The sequence below is a fragment of the Hyperoodon ampullatus genome (assembly GCF_949752795.1).
Source record: "Hyperoodon ampullatus genome assembly, chromosome: 1".
NCBI classification, from domain to species: Eukaryota; Metazoa; Chordata; class Mammalia; order Artiodactyla; family Ziphiidae; genus Hyperoodon; species Hyperoodon ampullatus.
The window spans coordinates 197,224,121-197,242,014 of NC_136914.1; the positions used below are offsets into that span (position 1 = coordinate 197,224,121).

General features: G+C 41.7%; 1 protein-coding gene across 1 annotated transcript in view; it reads left to right on the forward strand.

The window, feature by feature from the left end:
• Positions 1 to 17,894, forward strand: part of CC2D2B (coiled-coil and C2 domain containing 2B) — a gene marked incomplete at both ends in the record, with an annotated part of 109,044 nt that overhangs the window by 50,681 nt on the left and 40,469 nt on the right. Inside the window, 2 exons of the mRNA XM_079699156.1 lie at positions 2,700 to 2,791; positions 13,521 to 13,691. Of these exons, the coding sequence (XP_079555282.1) occupies positions 2,700 to 2,791; positions 13,521 to 13,691 (263 nt within the window). The remainder of the gene's footprint in view (positions 1 to 2,699; positions 2,792 to 13,520; positions 13,692 to 17,894) is intronic.

Below are 17,894 nucleotides of genomic sequence, written 5' to 3' on the forward strand. Positions count from 1 at the left end.
GAGATACATACAAATCCCTTGTGGAGACAGGAGAGAAGCAACCTTATGTGACTAGAAGATCCCTAGGCAGGTGTGTGAAGACCTGTTCTGACCATCCTGTTTGTCTTTGGGCGGGTAATCTATGCACTGAGTCCTGCTTTATTGTTCTATAAAAACAGACAATAGGGCTTCCCTGGTGGTGCAGTGGTTGAGAGTCCGCCTGCCGATACAGGGGACACGGGTTCGTGCCCCGGTGCGGGAAGATCCCACATGCCGCGGAGCGGCTGGGCCCGTGAGCCATGGCCGCTGAGCCTGCGCGTCCCGAGCCTGTGCTCCGCAACGGGAGAGGCCACAACAGTGAGAGGCCCGCGTACCGCAAAAAACAACAACAACAAAAAAAACCAGACAATAATAATGCCTGCCTTGCTTTACTTCTGAAGTAAGGGGCAAATAAGATAGAACCTCAAGGGCTATGCTAGTTTGTACTCTGTTCCTATGGAAGTGTGGTGGAAATGCAGACCACTATAGCTATTGTAGCCTGAAAGAGCACCTCCTCTTTATCGCTGGCAGACGTTTTCCACTCACTCTTGCCCCTCCTACACCTTCTTCATTAGCTCCATATATATTTTTTTAAGTTGAGATGTGATTTAATAATGATATTTATGTCTTAGGAAATAAAGAGGTGTTCTTACTCATAAGAAAAGAGAATACATATCCTTATGCCTTCTCTTTTTTTGGTGTATGAGGAAGCCCAGAAGGGAGGGCAGCAAAAGATCAGGAAGGTGGTAAGAGAGCAAGTGTCTGAGGATTCTTGACTTTCATATAGGAATCCTGGGAAGGAGTTTTAAGAACATTGTGTGATTGGGTTTCACCTCCTTGTGAAGACTTCTTTGCTATCTCAGGATAGTTTAAAACTACAGGGGCTTCCCTGGTGGCGCAGTGGTTGCGAGTCCGCCTGCCAATGCAGGGGACACGGGTTCGTGCCCCGGTCCGGGAAGATCCCCCATGCCGCGGAGTGGCTGGGCCCGTGAGCCATGGTCGCTGAGCCTGCGCGTCCGGAGCCTGTGCTCCGCAACCGGAGAAGCCACAACAGTGAGAGGCCCGCATACCGCAAAAAAACCCCCCAAAAAACTACAAGTTCAAGGGATAATTATTTTAATTACAGGTACTGGAATCCTGCTTTGACACTGGAGGCCTAATAGGGCCATCGTGTTTAAATCCTGCTGTGGGAGGGACTGTGAGTTATATGCATTACACTTCCTGCTGTGTTACTGGGGTCAGTGGTCGCTGAGGCCGGGATTGGAGCAGTAAAGTCCCAGCAGTCTCAAGGATTGCTAGATAAAGTTTTGCTGAAATATTTGCATCTAAGAGGCCAGTGCTTCTTCTCAACCTATCCCTTTCATTAATTTACTCAATAAATACTTATTGGGCACCTGCTATGAATCAGTCATTATACTAGACACTGGAATTACAGCAGTAAACAAAATAGACTAAAATCCCTGGCCTCCTAGAGGAGGTCGTTCTGGTGGAGGAAGTCAGATAATGAACAGAACGTTAGTATGTTAGAAAGTGATATGCACTATGACAAGTGAAGTAGGAAGAGAGGACAGGAGTGTGTATGGGGGTGGGGGGGTCAGGTGTGATTTTAGATAAGGGAAAGCCTTCCTTAGATCAAGGAAAGAGAAGCTAACGCTTCAGCAAAAGACCTGAAGTGAACTCAAGGATCTAGCCATGGAGGTTTTTTGGGAGAAGAGCATTCCAGGCTGATGGAACCACATGTGAAAACTGTGAGGAAGGAATATGCGTGGCCTATGGGGGGAACAGCAAGGAGCTCAGTCTGTGTGATAGCAAGGGAGCAAGGGAGAGGGAGAGAGAAAGAGAGAAAGACAGAGAGAGAAAGCACAAGTGAGAAGGCTCAAGCACAATGATGGGGTCAGAGGGAGGAGGGGTGTGGTTCACCTTCAAAGGAAACAATTTGTTCCCCACATGGCAGGGTAATTCTTAGGAATTATAATTTCCCATTCTCCTATCACCCCATTTTCCTGTCGAATTTAAGCAGATCATTAGGCTCTAGGTTACATTATCTTTGGGATGATTTGTGGCAGGACAGAAAGCAGAAAATTGCCTCCAGACACACTTCTTCCTGGTTTCATTTCTAAAAGTCTAAACCTGTTGTGAAGCATGAGGTTAGAGGAGAAAGGGAGGGATTTCCTTAGACTAAAAAGAAGAATTGCAGAGTCCTTGGAGGAACCAAGGTCTGTGGGTTCTGCAAGTAGCAAGGGCTTAGGGGAATGGCTCTGTTCAAGCACTAAATATCTTACCAAGCTGACAGAAAGAGAGCTTAAGGTCAGAATAGGATGGACTCAAAGGAAATACAGAAATGTGACCACATTTCCTTGTGGATCAAGATTTGTGTGTGTACAAGTGACTGTTGTAGAAACACATTCACAGGATAATCATCTCCTTTGGTGAAGATTAGCTCTGTCCATGTATACTGTGAGTTAGGTGGAAAAAGAGATGAGAGGGACATTAATGAGAGCGTTAGGAATGATTTTAATAATGGTAGCAAACAGAACCATACTTTCACTTACCTAATTCCCCTTTCCATTCATTGCTTGAAAAAATTAAGAGTAAAAAATAGTGACACCAGTAGCATTGTATATACTTAATCTTAAAATATAAACTGTGCATTTCTTTAAATTCTAAAAATTTTTTTGTAGATGAGAAGGTTGATAATGAAAAGAATTGCCAAAGTTAGCAAATTTAACTTATCAGATATTGTGGCTGATTATGAAGAAATTGTATCTGCAAGGTACATACTAAAATTATTATTATTTAAGTACAAAATATAAAGCTATAAGATAATACCTTCAAAGTCCTCTAATAAGTTCTCTATTTTTATATTAATTAAGTTAATGTCAAAATGCAATTACAAAGTATAAAATGAAATACAGTGACTTAAATATTTTTGGTCATTTTAAAATTGCATTTTGGACATAGCTATATGATTTGTATTTTCAATTGTATAATATTTTAGATTTTAACTCTCTCCTTATTGATAGTTTTTAGGGCAAGAAAGAAAAAAAAAGAAATACCTTTGTCCCAAATTAGTTTTGCCCTAAGATTTCCCTGTCCCGAGACCTCTACTGCAAAAGTCATTGCTGGTAGCACCACACACTAAGCCTGTAATCTCTCCCTTTCAAAACGGAATCCTCAGCCATATAAGGGCTCTGTGATCCACAGGCAGCAGTTGGGGGAGCCTTTGGCTGAAGTAGCTCAGTTCTCATACTGTCCTATCTGCGAAACTTAAGGGTGGGAGCAGAAATTAGGGATGCTGCATTTGGGGAAACCGCCCTGGGACCACTTGCAGATTCTTAGTATTAATAATAAGGTTTTAATTGGTGTAGGATGCTGAAATCTATTTTTGGTGGGGGGGGGTTCTATTCTAAAATATACCTTGAAATAATTCTTTCATGGGCACATTTTTTATTTTATTTATTTATTTATTTTATTTTATTTATTTTATTTTTTTTAGAAATTTTTTTTTATTAGTTTCTGCTTTATAACAAAGTGAATCAGTCATACATATACATCTGTTCCCCCATCCCTTCCCTCTTGCATCTCCCTCCCTCCCACCCTCCCTATCCCACCCCTCCAGGCGGTCACAAAGCACCGACCTGATCTCCCTGTGCTATGCAGCTGCTTCCCACTATCTATCTACCTTACGTTTGGTACTGTATATATGTCCATGCCTCTCTTTCGCTTTGTCACAGCTTACCCTTCCCCCTCCCCATATCCTCAAGTCCATTCTCAAGTAGGTCTGTGTCTTTATTCCTGTTTACCCCTAGGTTCTTCATGACATTTTTTTTTCTGAAATTCCATATATATGTGTTAGCATATGGTATTTGTCTTTCTCTTTCTGAGTTACTTCACTCCGTATGACAGACTCTAGGTCTACCCATCTCATTACAAATAGCTCAGTTTCGTTTCTTTTTATGGCTGAGTAATATTCCATTGTATATATGTGCCACATCTTCTTTATCCATTCATCCAATGATGGACACATAGGTTGTTTCCATCTCCGGGCTATTGTGAATAGAGCTGCAATGAACATTTTGGTACATGTCTCTTTTTGAATTATGGTTTTCTCAGGGTATATGCCTAGTAGTGGGATTGCTGGATTATATAGTATTTCTATTTTTAGTTTTTTAAGGAACCTCCATACTGTTCTCCATAGTGGCTGTACCAATTCACATTCCCACCAGCAGTGCAAGAGTGTTCCCTTTTCTCCACACCCTCTCCAGCATTTATTGTTTCTAGATTTCTTGATGATGGCCATTCTGACTGGTGTGAGATGATATCTCATTGTAGTTTTGATTTGCATTTCTCTAATGATTAATGATGTTGAGCATTCTTTCATGTGTTTGTTGGCAGTCTGTATATCTTCTTTGGAGAAATGCCTATTTAAGTCTTCTGCCCATTTTTGGATTGGATTGTTTGTTTTTTTGCTATTGAGCTGCATGAGCTGCTTATAAATTTTGGAGATTAAACCTTTGTCAGTTGCTTCATTTGCAAATATTTTCTCCCATTCTGAGGGTTGTCTTTTGGTCTTGTTTATGGTTTCCTTTGCTGTGCAAAAGCTTTGAAGTTTCATTAGGTCCCATTTGTTTATCTTTGTTTTTATTTCCATTTCTCTAGGAGGTGGGTCCAAAAGGATCTTGCTGTGATTTATATCAGAGAGTGTTCTGCCTATGTTTTCCTCTAAGAGTTTGATAGTTTCTGGCCTTACATTTAGGTCTTTAATCCATTTTGAGCTTATTTTTGTGTATGGTGTTAGGGAATGATCTAATTTCATACTTTTACATGTTCCTGTCCAGTTTTCCCAGCACCACTTATTGAAGAGGCTGTCCTTTCTCCACTGTACATTCCTGCCTCCTTTATCAAAGATAAGTTGACCATATGTGCGTGGGTTTATCTCTGGGCTTTCTATCCTGTTCCATTGATCTATCTTTCTGTTTCTGTGCCAGTACCACACTGTCTTGATTACTGTAGCTTTGTAGTATAGTCTGAAGTCAGGGAGCCTGATTCCTCCAGCTCCGTGTTTCATTCTCAAGATTGCTTTGGCTATTTGGGGTCTTTTGTTTTTCCAAACAAATTTTGAAATTTTTTGTTCTAGTTCTGTGAAAAATGCCAGTGGTAGTTTGATAGGGATTGCATTGAATCTGTAGATTGCTTTGGGTAGTAGAGTCATTTTCACAATGTTGATTCTTCTAATCCAAGAACATGGTATATCTCTCCATCTATTTGTATCATCTTTAATTTCTTTCATCAGTGCCTTATAATTTTCTGCATACAGGTCTTTTGTTTCCTTAGGTAGGTTTATTCCTAGATATTTTATTCTTTTTGTTGCAATGGTAAATGGGAGTGTTTTCTTGATTTCACTTTCAGATTTTTCATCATTAGTGTACAGGAATGCCAGAGATTTCTGTGCATTAATTTTGTATCCTGCTACTTTACCAAATTCATTGATTAGCTCTAGTAGTTTTCTGGTAGCATCTTTAGGATTCTCTATGTATAGTATCATGTCATCTGCAAACAGTGACAGTTTTACTTCTTCTTTTCCAATTTGGATTCCTTTTATTTCCTTTTCTTCTCTGATTGCTGTGGCTAAAACTTCCAAAACTAAGTTGAATAAGAGTGGTGAGAGTGGGCAGCCTTGTCTTGTTCCTGATCTTAGTGGAAATGGTTTCCGTTTTTCACCACTGAGGACGATGTTTGCTGTGGGTTTGTCATATATGGCCTTTATTATGTTGAGGAAAGTTCCCTCTATGCCTACTTCCTGCAGGGTTTTTATCATAAATGGGTGTTGAATTTTGTCAAAAGCTTTTTCTGCATCTATTGAGATGATCATATGGTTTTTCTTCTTCAATTTGTTAATATGGTGCATCACATTGATTGATTTGTGTATATTGAAGAATCCTTGCATTCCTGGAATAAACCCCACTTGATCATGGTGTATGATCCTTTTAATGTGCTGTTGGATTCTGTTTGCTAGTATTTTGTTGAGGATTTTTGCATCTATGTTCATCAGTGATATTGGCCTGTAGTTTTCTTTCTTTGTGACATCCTTGCCTGGTTTTGGTATCAAGGTGATGGTGGCCTCATAGAATGAGTTTGGGAGTGCTCCTCCATCTGCTATATTTTGGAAGAGTTTGAGAAGGATAGGTGTTAGCTCTTCTCTAAATGTTTGATAGAATTCGCCTGTGAAGCCATCTGGTCCTGGGCTTTTATTTGTTAGAAGATTCTTTTTTTTTTTCTGCGGTATGTGGGCCTCTCACTGTTGTGGCCTCTCCCATTGAGGAGCACAGGCTCCGGATGCACAGGCTCAGCGGCCATGGCTCACGGGCCCAGCTGCTCCGCGGCATGCGGGATCTTCCCAGACCGGGGCATGAACCCGTGTCCCCTGCATCGGCAGGCGGACTCTCAACCACTGCGCCACCAGGGAAGCCCATTGTTAGAAGATTTTTAATCACAGCTTCAATTTCAGTGCTTGTGATTGGTCTGTTCATATTTTCTATTTCTTCCTGATTCAGTCTTGGCAGGTTGTGCATTTGTAAGAATTTGTCCATTTCTTCCAGGTTGTCCATTTTATTGGCATAGAGTTGCTTGTAGTAATCTCTCATGATCTTTTGTATTTCTGCAGTGTCAGTTGTTACTTCTCCTTTTTCATTTCTAATTCTATTGCTTTGAGTCTTCTCCCTTTTTTTCTTGATGAGTCTGGCTAATGGTTTATCAATTTTGTTTATCTTCTCAAAGAACCAGCTTTTAGTTTTATTGATCTTTGCTATCGTTTCCTTCATTTCTTTTTCATTTATTTCTGATCTGATCTTTATGATTTCTTTCCTTCTGCTAACTTTGGGGGGTTTTTGTTCTTCTTTCTCTAATTGTTTTAGGTGCAGGGTCAGGTTGTTTACTCGAAATGTTTCCTGTTTCTTAAGGTGGGATTGTATTGCTATAAACTTCCCCCTTAGAACTGCTTTTGCTGTGTCCCATAGGTTTTGGGTCGTCGTGTCTCCATTGTCATTTGTTTCTAGGTATTTTTTTATTTCCTCTTTGATTTCTTCAGTGATCACTGCGTCATTGAGTAGTGTATTGTTTAGCCTCCATGTGTTTGTATTTTTTACAGATCTTTTCCTGTAATTGATGTCTAGTCTCATAGCATTGTGGTCAGAAAAGATACTTGATATAATTTCAATTTTCTTAAATTTACCAAGGCTTGATTTGTGACCCAAGATATGATCTATCCTGGAGAATGTTCCATGAGCACTTGAGAAAAATGTGTATTCTGTTGTTTTTGGATGGAATGTCCTATAAATATCAATTAAGTCCATCTTGTTTAATGTATCATTTAAAGCTTGTGTTTCCTTATTTATTTTCATTTTGGATGATCTGTCGATTGGTGAAAATGGGGTGTTAAAGTCCCCTACTATGAGTGTGTTACTGTTGATTTCCCCTTTTATGGCTGTTAGTATTTGCCTTATGTATTGAGGTGCTCCTATGTTGGGTGCATAAATATTTACAATTGTTATATCTTCTTCTTGGATCGATCCCTTTATCATTATGTAGTGTCCTTCTTTGTCTCTTCTAATAGTCTTTATTTTAAAGTCTATTTTGTCTGATATAAGAATTGCTACTCCAGCTTTCTTTTGATTTCCATTTGCATGGAATATCTTTTTCCATCCCCTTACTTTCAATCTGTATGTGTCTCTAGGTCTGAAGTGGGTCTCTTGTAGACAGCATATATATGGGTTTTGTTTTTGTATCCATTCAGCCAATCTGTGTCTTTTGGTGGGAACATTTAGTCCATTTACATTTAAGGTAATTATTGATATGTATGTTCCTATTCCCATTTCCTTAATTGTTTTGGGTTTGTTATTGTAGGTATTTTCCTTCTATTGTGTTTCTTGCCTAGAGAAGTTCCTTTAGCATTTGTTGTAAAGCTGGTTTGGTGGTGCTGAACTCTCTCAGCTTTTGCTTGTCTGTAAAGGTTTTAATTTCTCCATCAAATCTGAATGAGATCCTTGCTGGGTAGAGTAGCCTTTGTTGCAGGTTTTTCTCCTTCATCACTTTAATTATGTCCTGCCATTCCCTTCTGGCTTGTAGAGTTTCTGCTGAGAGATCAGCTGTTAACCTGATGGGGATTCCCTTGTATGTTATTTGTTGTTTTTCCCTTGCTGCTTTTAATATGATTTATTTGTGTTTAATTTTTGACAGTTTGATTAATATGTGTCTTGGCATATTTCTCCTTGCATTTATTCTGTATGGGACTCTCTGTGCCTCCTGGACTTGATTAGCTATTTCCTTTCCTATATTAGGGAAGTTTTCAACTATAATCTTTTCAAATATTTTCTCAGTCCCTTTCTTTTTCTCTTCTTCTTCTGGAACCCCTATAATTCGAATGTTGGTGCATTTAATGTTGTCCCATAGGTCTCTGAGACTGTCCTCTGTTCTTTTCATTCTTTTTTCTTTATTTTGCTCTGCATCCGTTATTTCCACTATTTTATCTTCCACCTCACTTATCCGTTCTTCTGCCTCAGTTATTCTGTTATTGATCCCATCTAGAGTATTTTTCATTTCATTTATTGTGTTTTTAATTGATGCTTGATTCATCTTTAGTTCTTCTAGGTCCTTGTTAACTGTTTCTTGCATTTTGTCTATTCTATTTCCAAGATTTTGGATCTTGGAAATAGAATCTTGGATCATCTTTACCATCATTATTCTGAATTCTTTTTCAGGTAGACTGCCTATTTCCTCTTCACTTGTTAGGTCTGGTGGGTTTTTATCTTGCTCCTTCTCCTGCTGTGTGTTTTTCTGTCTTCTCATTTTGCTTATCTTACTGTGTTTGAGGTCTCCTTTTTGCAGGCTGCAGGTTCATAGTTCCCGTTGTTTTTGGTTTCTGTCCCCAGTGGCTAAGGTTGGTTCAGTGGGTTGTGTAGGCTTCCTGGTGGGGGGGACTAATGCCTGTGTTCTGGTGGATGAGGCTGGATCTTGTCTTTCTGGTGGACAGGTCCACGTCTGGTGGTGTATTTTGGGGTGTCTGTGGACTTTTTATGATTTTAGGCAGCCTCTCTGCTAATGGGTGGCGTTGTGTTCCTGTCTTGCTAGTTGTTTGGCATAGGGTGTCCAGCACTGTAGTTTGCTGGTCGTTGAGTGAAGCTGGGTGCTGGTGTTGAGATGGAGATCTCTGGAAGATTTTCGCCGTTTGATATTATGTGGAGCTGGGAGGTCTCTTGTGGACCAGTGTCCTGAAGTTGGCTCTCCCACATCAGAGGCACAGCACTGACTCCTGGCTCCTCAATTTGGGATGATTCATTGTCTATTCATGTATTCCACAGATGTAGGGTACATCAAGTTGATTGTGGAGCTTTAATCCACTGCTTCTGAGGCTGCTGGGAGAGATTTCCCTTTCTCTTCTTTGTTCTCACAGCTCCCGGGTCTCAGCTTTGGATTTGGCCCCACCTCTCCGTGTAGGTCGCCGGAGGGCGTCTGTTCTTCACTCAGACAGGACAGGGTTAAAGGAGCAGCCTCTTCGGGGACTCTGGCTCACTCAGGCTGGGGGGCAGGGAGGGGCACGGAGTGCGGGTGGAGCCTGCAGCGGCAGTGGCTGGCGTGACGTTGCACCAGCCCGAGGCGCGCCGTGCATTCTCCCAGGGAAGCCGTCCCTGGATCCCGGGACCCCGGCAGTGACGGGCTGCACAGGCTCCCCGGAAGGGGGTCGTGGACAGTGACCTGCGCTCATACACAGGCCTCGTGGCGGCGGCAGCAGCAGACCCAGCGTCCCACGCCTGTCTCTGGGCTCTGCGCTTTCAGCCGCGGCTCGCGCCAGTGTGTGGAGCTCCTTTAAGCAGCGCTCTTAATCCCCTCTCCTCGCGCACCAGGAAACAAAGAGGGAAGAAAAAGTCTCTTGCCTCTTCGGCAGCTCCAGAGTTTTCCTGGACTCCCTCCTGGCTAGCTGTGGCGCATTAGCCCCTTCAGGCTGTGTTCACGCCGCCAACCCCAGTCCTCTCCCTGCACTCCGACTGAAGCCCGAGCCTCAGCTCCCAGCGCCGCCCACCCCGGTGGCCGAGCAGACAAGCCTCTTGGGCTGGTGAGTGCCGGTTGGCACCGATCCTCTGTGTGGGAATCTCTCCGCTTTGCCCTACCCAGGTATGTGGGGAGTTTCTTGCCTTTTGGGAGGTCTGAGGTCTTCTGCCAGCGTACAGTAGGTGTTCTGTAAGAGTTGTTCCACGTGTAGCTGTATTTCTGGTGTATCTGTGGGGAGGAAGGTGATCTCCGCGTCTTACTCTTCCGCCGTCTTCCCTGGAAGTCCCTAACTCCATGGGCACATTTTTTTTTTTTTTTTTTTTTTTGCGGTACACGGGCCTCTCACTGTTGTGGCCTCTCCCATTGTGGAGCACAGGCTCTGGACACACAGGCTCCACGGCCATGGCTCACGGGCCCAGCCGCTCCACGGCATGTGGGATCCTCCCGGACCGGGGCACGAACCCATGTCCCCTGCATTGGCAGGCGGACTCTCAACCACTACGCCACCAGGGAAGCCCGTGGGCGCATTTTTTAAATGAAAACTTGCTTTTAAAAAATTTTTACCGGGATAGGGACTTACCTGGTGGCGCAGTGGTTAAGAATCTGCCTTCCAATGCAGGGGACACAGGTTAGAGCCCTGGTCCGGGAAGATCCCACATGCCACGGAGCAACTAAGCCCGGGTGCTACAACTACTGATACCACACGCCACAACTACTGAAGCCCATGTGCCTAGGGCCTGTGCTCTGCAACAAGAGAAGCCACTGTAATGAGGAGCCCGTGCACCGTAAGAAAAGTAGCCCCTGCTCGTCGCAACTAGAGAAAGCCCATGTGCAGCAACAAAGACCCAACACAGCCAAAAATAAATAAATTTTTAAAAATAAAATTTTTACTGGGGTAGAGTTGATTTACAATGTTGTGTTGGTTGCAGGTGTCCAGCAAAGGGAATCTGTTACACATATACATATATCCACTCTTTTTTAGACTCTTTTCCCATATAGGCCATTACAGAGTGTTGAGTAGAATTCTCTGTGCTCTACAGTAGGTCCTTATTAGCTATCTATTTTGTATATAGTAGTGTGTGTGTGTCAATGATGAAAACTTATTTTTTTTAAACTTTTTATTTTTTATTGGAGTACAGTTGATTAACAATGTGTTAGTTTCAGCTGTACAACAAAGTGATTCAGTTATACATATACATATACATGTATCTATTCTTTTTCAAATTCTTTTCCCAGTCAGATTGTTACAGAATATTGAGCAAGAGTTCCCTGTGCTATACAATAGGTCCTTGTTGGTTATCCATTTTAAATATAGCAGTGTGTACATGTCAATCCCAAACTCCCTAACTATCCCTCTTCCCCTCTCTTCCCCCAGGTAACCATAAGTTCGTTCTCTAAGTCTGTGAGTCTGTTTCTGTTTTGTAAATAAGTTTATTTGTATCTTTTTTTTAGATTCTGCATATAAGTGATATCATATGATAGTTCTATTTCTCTGTCTCACTTTACACAGTATGACAATCTCTAGGACCATCCATGTTACTGCAGTGGCATTATTTCATTCTTTTTAATGGCTAATATTCCATTGTATATATGTACCACATCTTCTTTATCCATTCTTCTGTCAGTGGATGTTTAGGTTGCTTCCATGTCCTGGCTATTGTAAATAGTGCTGCTGTGAACATTGGGGTGCATGTGTCTTTTTGAATTATGGTTTCCTCTGGGCATATGCCCAATAGTGGGATTGCTAGGTCATATGGTAGTTCTATTTTTAGTTTTTTAAGGAACCTCCATACTGTTTTCCATAGTGACTCTATCAATTTACATTCCCACCAACAGTGCAAGAGGGTTCCCTTTTCTCCACACTCTTTCCAGCATTTATTGTTTGTGGATTTTTTTTTAAATAAATAAATTTACTTATTTATTTATTTTTGGCTGCATTGGGTCTTTGTTGCTGTGCACAGGCTTTCTCTAGTTGGGGTAAGCAGGGGCTACTCTTTGTTGCAGTGCGCAGGCTTCTCATTGCAGTGGCTTCCCTTGTTGCGGAGCACAGGCTCTAGGCACCTGGACTTCAGTAGTTGTGGCTCATGGGCTCTAGAGTGCAGGCTCAGTAGTTGCGGCACATGGGATTAGCTGCTCTGTGGCATGTGGCATCTTCCCGGCCCAGGGCTCGAACATGTGTCCCCTGCATTGGCAGGTGGATTCTTAACCACTGTGCCACCAGGGAAGCCCATTTGTGGATTTTTTGATGATAACCATTCTGAGTGATGTGAGGTGATATCTCATTGTAGTTTTGATTTGCATTTCTTTAATAATTAGTGTTGTAGAACATATTTTCATGTGCCTCTTGGCCATCTGTATGTCTTTGCAGAAATGTCTATTTAGGTATTCTGCCCAGTTTTTGATTGGGTTGTTTGTTTTGATGATATTAAGCCACATGAGCTGTTTGTAAATTTTGGAGACTAATCCCTTGTCAGTCACATTATTTGCAAATATTTTCTCCCATTCTGTGGGTTGTCTTTTCATTTTGTTTATGTTTTCCTTTGCTGTGCAAAAGTTTTTGAGTTTAATTAGGCCCCATTTGTTTATGTGTGTTTTTATTTCCATTACTCTGGGAGATGGATTGAAAAAGATATTGCTGTGATTTATGTCAGAGGGTGTTCTGCCTATGTTTTCCTCTAAGAGTTTTATAGTGTCTGGTCTCATATTTAGGTCTTGAATCCATTTTGAGTTTATTTTTGTGTATGGTGTTAAAGAATGTTCCACTTTCATTTTTTTACATGTAGCTGTCCAGTTTTCCCAGCACCATTTGTTGAAGAGACTGTCTTTCCTCCATTGTATAGTCTTGCCTCCTTTGTCATATTTATAGATTAATTGACCATAGGTGCATGGGTTTATTTCTGGGCTTTCTATCCTGTTCCATTGATCTATATTTCTACTTTTGTGCCAGTACCATACTGTTTTGATGACTATAGCTTTGTAGTATAGTCTGAAGTCTGTGTTTTATTTTCAGTCTTTGGAAGAAAATAAATGTGACCATAAAGCTATAATTGCATAGGTTTGTGTTGCCAGGGTTGGCGGCACATATAACTAACTCCTATTCAGAACCATGTAGAAAAGTTGAGTATCTAACCACTTTCAAGAGAACGATTCCTAAAAAATGAATAATCCTTTGATATAACATCATGTTTCATGAAATTACCTCTCCATGCCCTTGTTTCTTCTTGGACCATACACCCAAATGACATGGAGCAATCACATTCTCTCTTAACATAGCATCTCTTCTATGCTCAGAAAAAGATTCTTTCCTTGGGTCTAAGACAACTCTGTCTCCCCTCCACAATGGAGAGAACATGGTTCAGAATAATGGCCTTATTTATAATAATTAATTTAAAAAATTGATATCTTTCAAATTTTAAGTTATCTTATATCTATATGATTGATCATTTTTTACTCTTTAGCCAGTTGACAGGTGCAGTTTGTAAGCTTCTTGAACGACGAAGAAAGTTAAAGCCTCAGAGGCAAGAAAGGAAAAAAGTGGCAGCACAGACTATCTGTGATGGAGATATTAAGATTCTTTTCAGAATATTGAGGGCTTATAATATTCCTACAAGGAAAGCAATAGTTAATAGGTAAGGCAATTGCACCAATTTTTGGAGTTGCAAAAGATGTCTTAAATGTAAATTTTTGTACTGTTTTCTTACTAAAACTTTGCACTTTATTAATGCTCAATATACAGAAACTAAATGAAAGTTGAAATCTTCATTTGGATAGTCAAACTTACTGTCATTGCTGTGTATTACAAATTTTCAGAAGTGTGAGATGCCCAAACTACCTTTAACATGTATATGTTTGGGTGCTATATCAAATAAATACCTTCTGTCCCTATTCCCTATTGTGAAAACTTAAGCTGCTATTGCTACTTACACTGTTCTCTGCCACTGTCCCCTCACAGTATTGGAAGTATATAGACTACAGGAGAGAGTAAGCTCCATTTTGGATTTATCATTTTAGGCGACTTCTACAAAAATCAGATCTTACCTATCTCACCTGCAGGCACTCAGTGTGTTTTATTTGAGTTTCTTGGGCAGAGGATATGTAGGGTCAGAGTGGCCAAATTAAGGCATCATGAATATTAAATACTCATGAATATTTAGTATAACCTGAATATCAAGTGTTTCATATATTTAATCTCATGTATAATTTATATATTGTGAATATTTAGTGCCCAGGTACCTCAGGAATACTGAGTAACCCTCTCTGTCTACATTTAACACTTATGTGCTCTACTTGCTTATTTTATGTTTACCACATCCCATGAACTCTACATATGAAAAACAAATATTTTGCTTATTAGCTATGAATCTATAGTTAAAACCTCTTAAAGGTTTTGCCTGTGTTTTATATTATAAAATACTTTATTTATGATAGAATTGATATTCTCAAAACAAATTCACATTTCAAGGCTGTTTTGTGAAATAAGGACATTATAAAATTACCACCGACTTCCGGGTAAGATGGCGGAAGAGTAAGACGCGGAGATCACCTTCCTCCTCACGGATACACCAGAAATACAGCTACACGTGGAACAACTCCTACAGAACACCTACTGAACGCTGGCAGAAGACCCCAGACCTCCCAAAAGGCAAGAAACTCCCCACATACCTGGGTAGGGCAAAGCGGAGAGATTCCCGCACAGAGGATCGGTGCCGAGCGGCACTCACCAGCCCGAGAGGCTTGTCTGCTCGCCCGCCGGGGCGGGCGGCGCTGGAAGCTGAGGCTCGGGCTTCGGTCAGAGCGCAGGGAGAGGACTGGGGCTGGCGGCGAGAACTCAGCCTGAAGGGGGCTAATGTGCCACAGCTAGCCGGGAGGGAGTCCGGGAAAACTCTGGAGCTGCCGAAGAGGCAAGAGACTTGTTCTTCCCTCTTGGTTTCCTGCTGCGCGAGGAGAGGGGATTAAGAGCGCTGCTTAAAGGGGCTCCACAGACGGGCGCGAGTCGCGACTGAAAGCGCGGAGCCCAGTGACGGGCGTGGGACGCTGGGGCTGCTGCTGCCGCCGCCAAGAAGCCCGTGTGCGAGCGCAGGTCACTGTCCACACCGCCCTTCCGGGAGCCTGAGCAGCCCGCCACTGCCGGGGTCCCGGGATCCAGGGGCGGCTTCCCTGGGAGAACGCACGGCGCGCCTCGGGCTGGTGCAACGTCACGCCGACCTCTGCCGCTGCAGGCTCGCCCCGCACTCCGTGCCCCTCCCTCCCGCCCGGCCTGAGTGAGCCAGAGTTCCCGAAGAGGCTGCTCCTTTAACCCTTTCCTGTCTGAGTGAAGAACAGACGCCCTCCGGCGACCTACACGCAGAGGCGGGGCCAAATCCAAAGCTGAGACCCGGGAGCTGTGAGAACAAAGAAGAGAAAGGGAAACCTCTCCCAGCAGCCTCAGAAGCAGCGGATTAAAGCTCCACAATCAACTTGATGTACCCTGCATCTGTGGAATACATGAATAGACAACAAATCATCCCAAATTGAGGAGCCAGGAGTCAGTACTGTGCCTCTGAGGTGGGAGAGCCAACTTCAGGACACTGGTCCACAAGAGACCTCCCAGCTCCACATAATATCAAACGGCGAAAATCTTCCAGAGATCTCCATCTCAACACCAGCACCCAGCTTCACTCAACGACCAGCAAGCTACAGTGCTGGACACCCTATGCCAAACAACTAGCAAGACAGGAACACAACGCCACCCATTAGCAGAGAGGTGGCCTAAAATCATAAAAAGTCTGCAGACACCCCAAAACACACCACCAGACGTGGACCTGCCCACCAGAAAGACAAGATCCAGCCTCATCCACCAGAACACAGGCACTAGTCCCCTCGACCAGGAAACCTACACAACCCACTAAACCAACCTTAGCCACTGGGGACAGACACCAAAAACAACAGGAACTACGAACCTGCAGCCGGCAAAAAGGAGACCCCAAACACAGTAACATAAGCAAAATGAGAAGACAGAAAAACACACAGCAGGAGAAGGAGCAAGATAAAAACCCACCAGACCTAACAAATGAAGAGGTAATAGGCAGTCTATCTGAAAAAGAATTCAGAATAATGATAGTAAAGATGATCCAAAATCTTGGAAATAGAATAGACAAAATGCAAGAAACAGTTAACAAGGACCTAGTAGAACTAAAGATGAATCAAGCATCGATTAAAAACACAATAAATGAAATGAAAAATACTCTAGATGGGATCAATAGCAGAATAACTGAGGCAGAAGAACGGATAAGTGAGGTGGAAGATAAAATAGTGGAAATAACTAATGCAGAGCAAAATAAAGAGAAAAGAATGAAAAGAACAGAGGACAATATCAGAGACCTCTGGGACAACATTAAACGCACCAACATTCGAATTATAGGGGTTCCAGAAGAAGAAGAGAAAAAGAAAGGGACTGAGAAAATATTTGAAGAGATTATAGTTGAAAACTTCCCTAATATGGGAAAGGAAATAGTTAATCAAGTCCAAGAAGCACAGAGAGTCCCATACAGAATAAATCCAAGGAGAAATACGCCAAGACACATATTAATCAAACTGTCAAAAATTAAACACAAAGAAATCATATTAAAAGCAGCAAGGCAAAAACAACAAATAACACACAAGGGAATCCCCATCAGGATAACAGCTGATCTCTCAGCAGAAACTCTACAAGCCAGAAGGGAGTGGCAGGACATAATTAAAGTGATGAAGGAGAGAAACCTGCAACCAAGATTACTCTACCCAGCAAGGATCTCATTCAGATTTGATGGAGAAATTAAAACGTTTACAGACAAGCAAAAGCTGAGAGAGTTCAGCACCACCAAACCAGCTTTACAACAAATGCTAAAGGAACTTCTCTAGGCAAGAAACACAACAGAAGGAAAAGACCTACAATAACGAACCCAAAACAATTAAGAAAATGGGAATAGGAACATACATATCGATAATTACCTTAAATGTAAATGGACTAAACGCTCCCACCAAAAGACACAGATTGGCTGAATGGATACAAAAACAAGACCCATATATATGCTGTCTACAAGAGACCCACTTCAGACCTAGAGACACATACAGACTGAAAGTAAGGGGATGGAAAAAGATATTCCATGCAAATGGAAACCAAAAGAAAGCTGGAGTAGCAATTCTCATATCAGACAAAATAGACTTTAAAATAAAGACTACTAGAAGAGACAAAGAAGGCCACTACATAATGATCAAGGGATCGATCCAAGAAGAAGATATAACAATTGTAAATATTTATGCACCCAACATAGGAGCACCTCAATACATAAGGCAAACACTAACAGCCATAAAAGGAGAAATCGACAGTAACACAATCATAGTAGGGGACTTTAACACCCCACTTTCACCAATGGACAGATCATCCAAAATGAAAATAAATAAGGAAACACAAGCTTTAAATGATACATTAAACAAGATGGACTTAATTGATATTTATAGGACATTCCATCCAAAAACAACAGAATACACATTTTTCTCAAGTGCTCATGGAACATTCTCCAGGATAGATCATATCTTGGGTCACAAATCAAGCCTTGGTAAATTTAAGAAAATTGAAATTGTATCAAGTATCTTTTCCGACCACAATGCTATGAGACTAGATATCAATTACAGGAAAAGAGCTATAAAAAATACAAACACATGGAGGCTAAACAATACATTACTTAATAACGAAGTGATCACTGAAGAAATCAAAGAGGAAATAAAAAAATACCTAGAAACAAATGACAATGGAGACACGACGACCCAAAACCTATGGGATGCAGCAAAAGCAGTTCTAAGAGGGAAGTTTA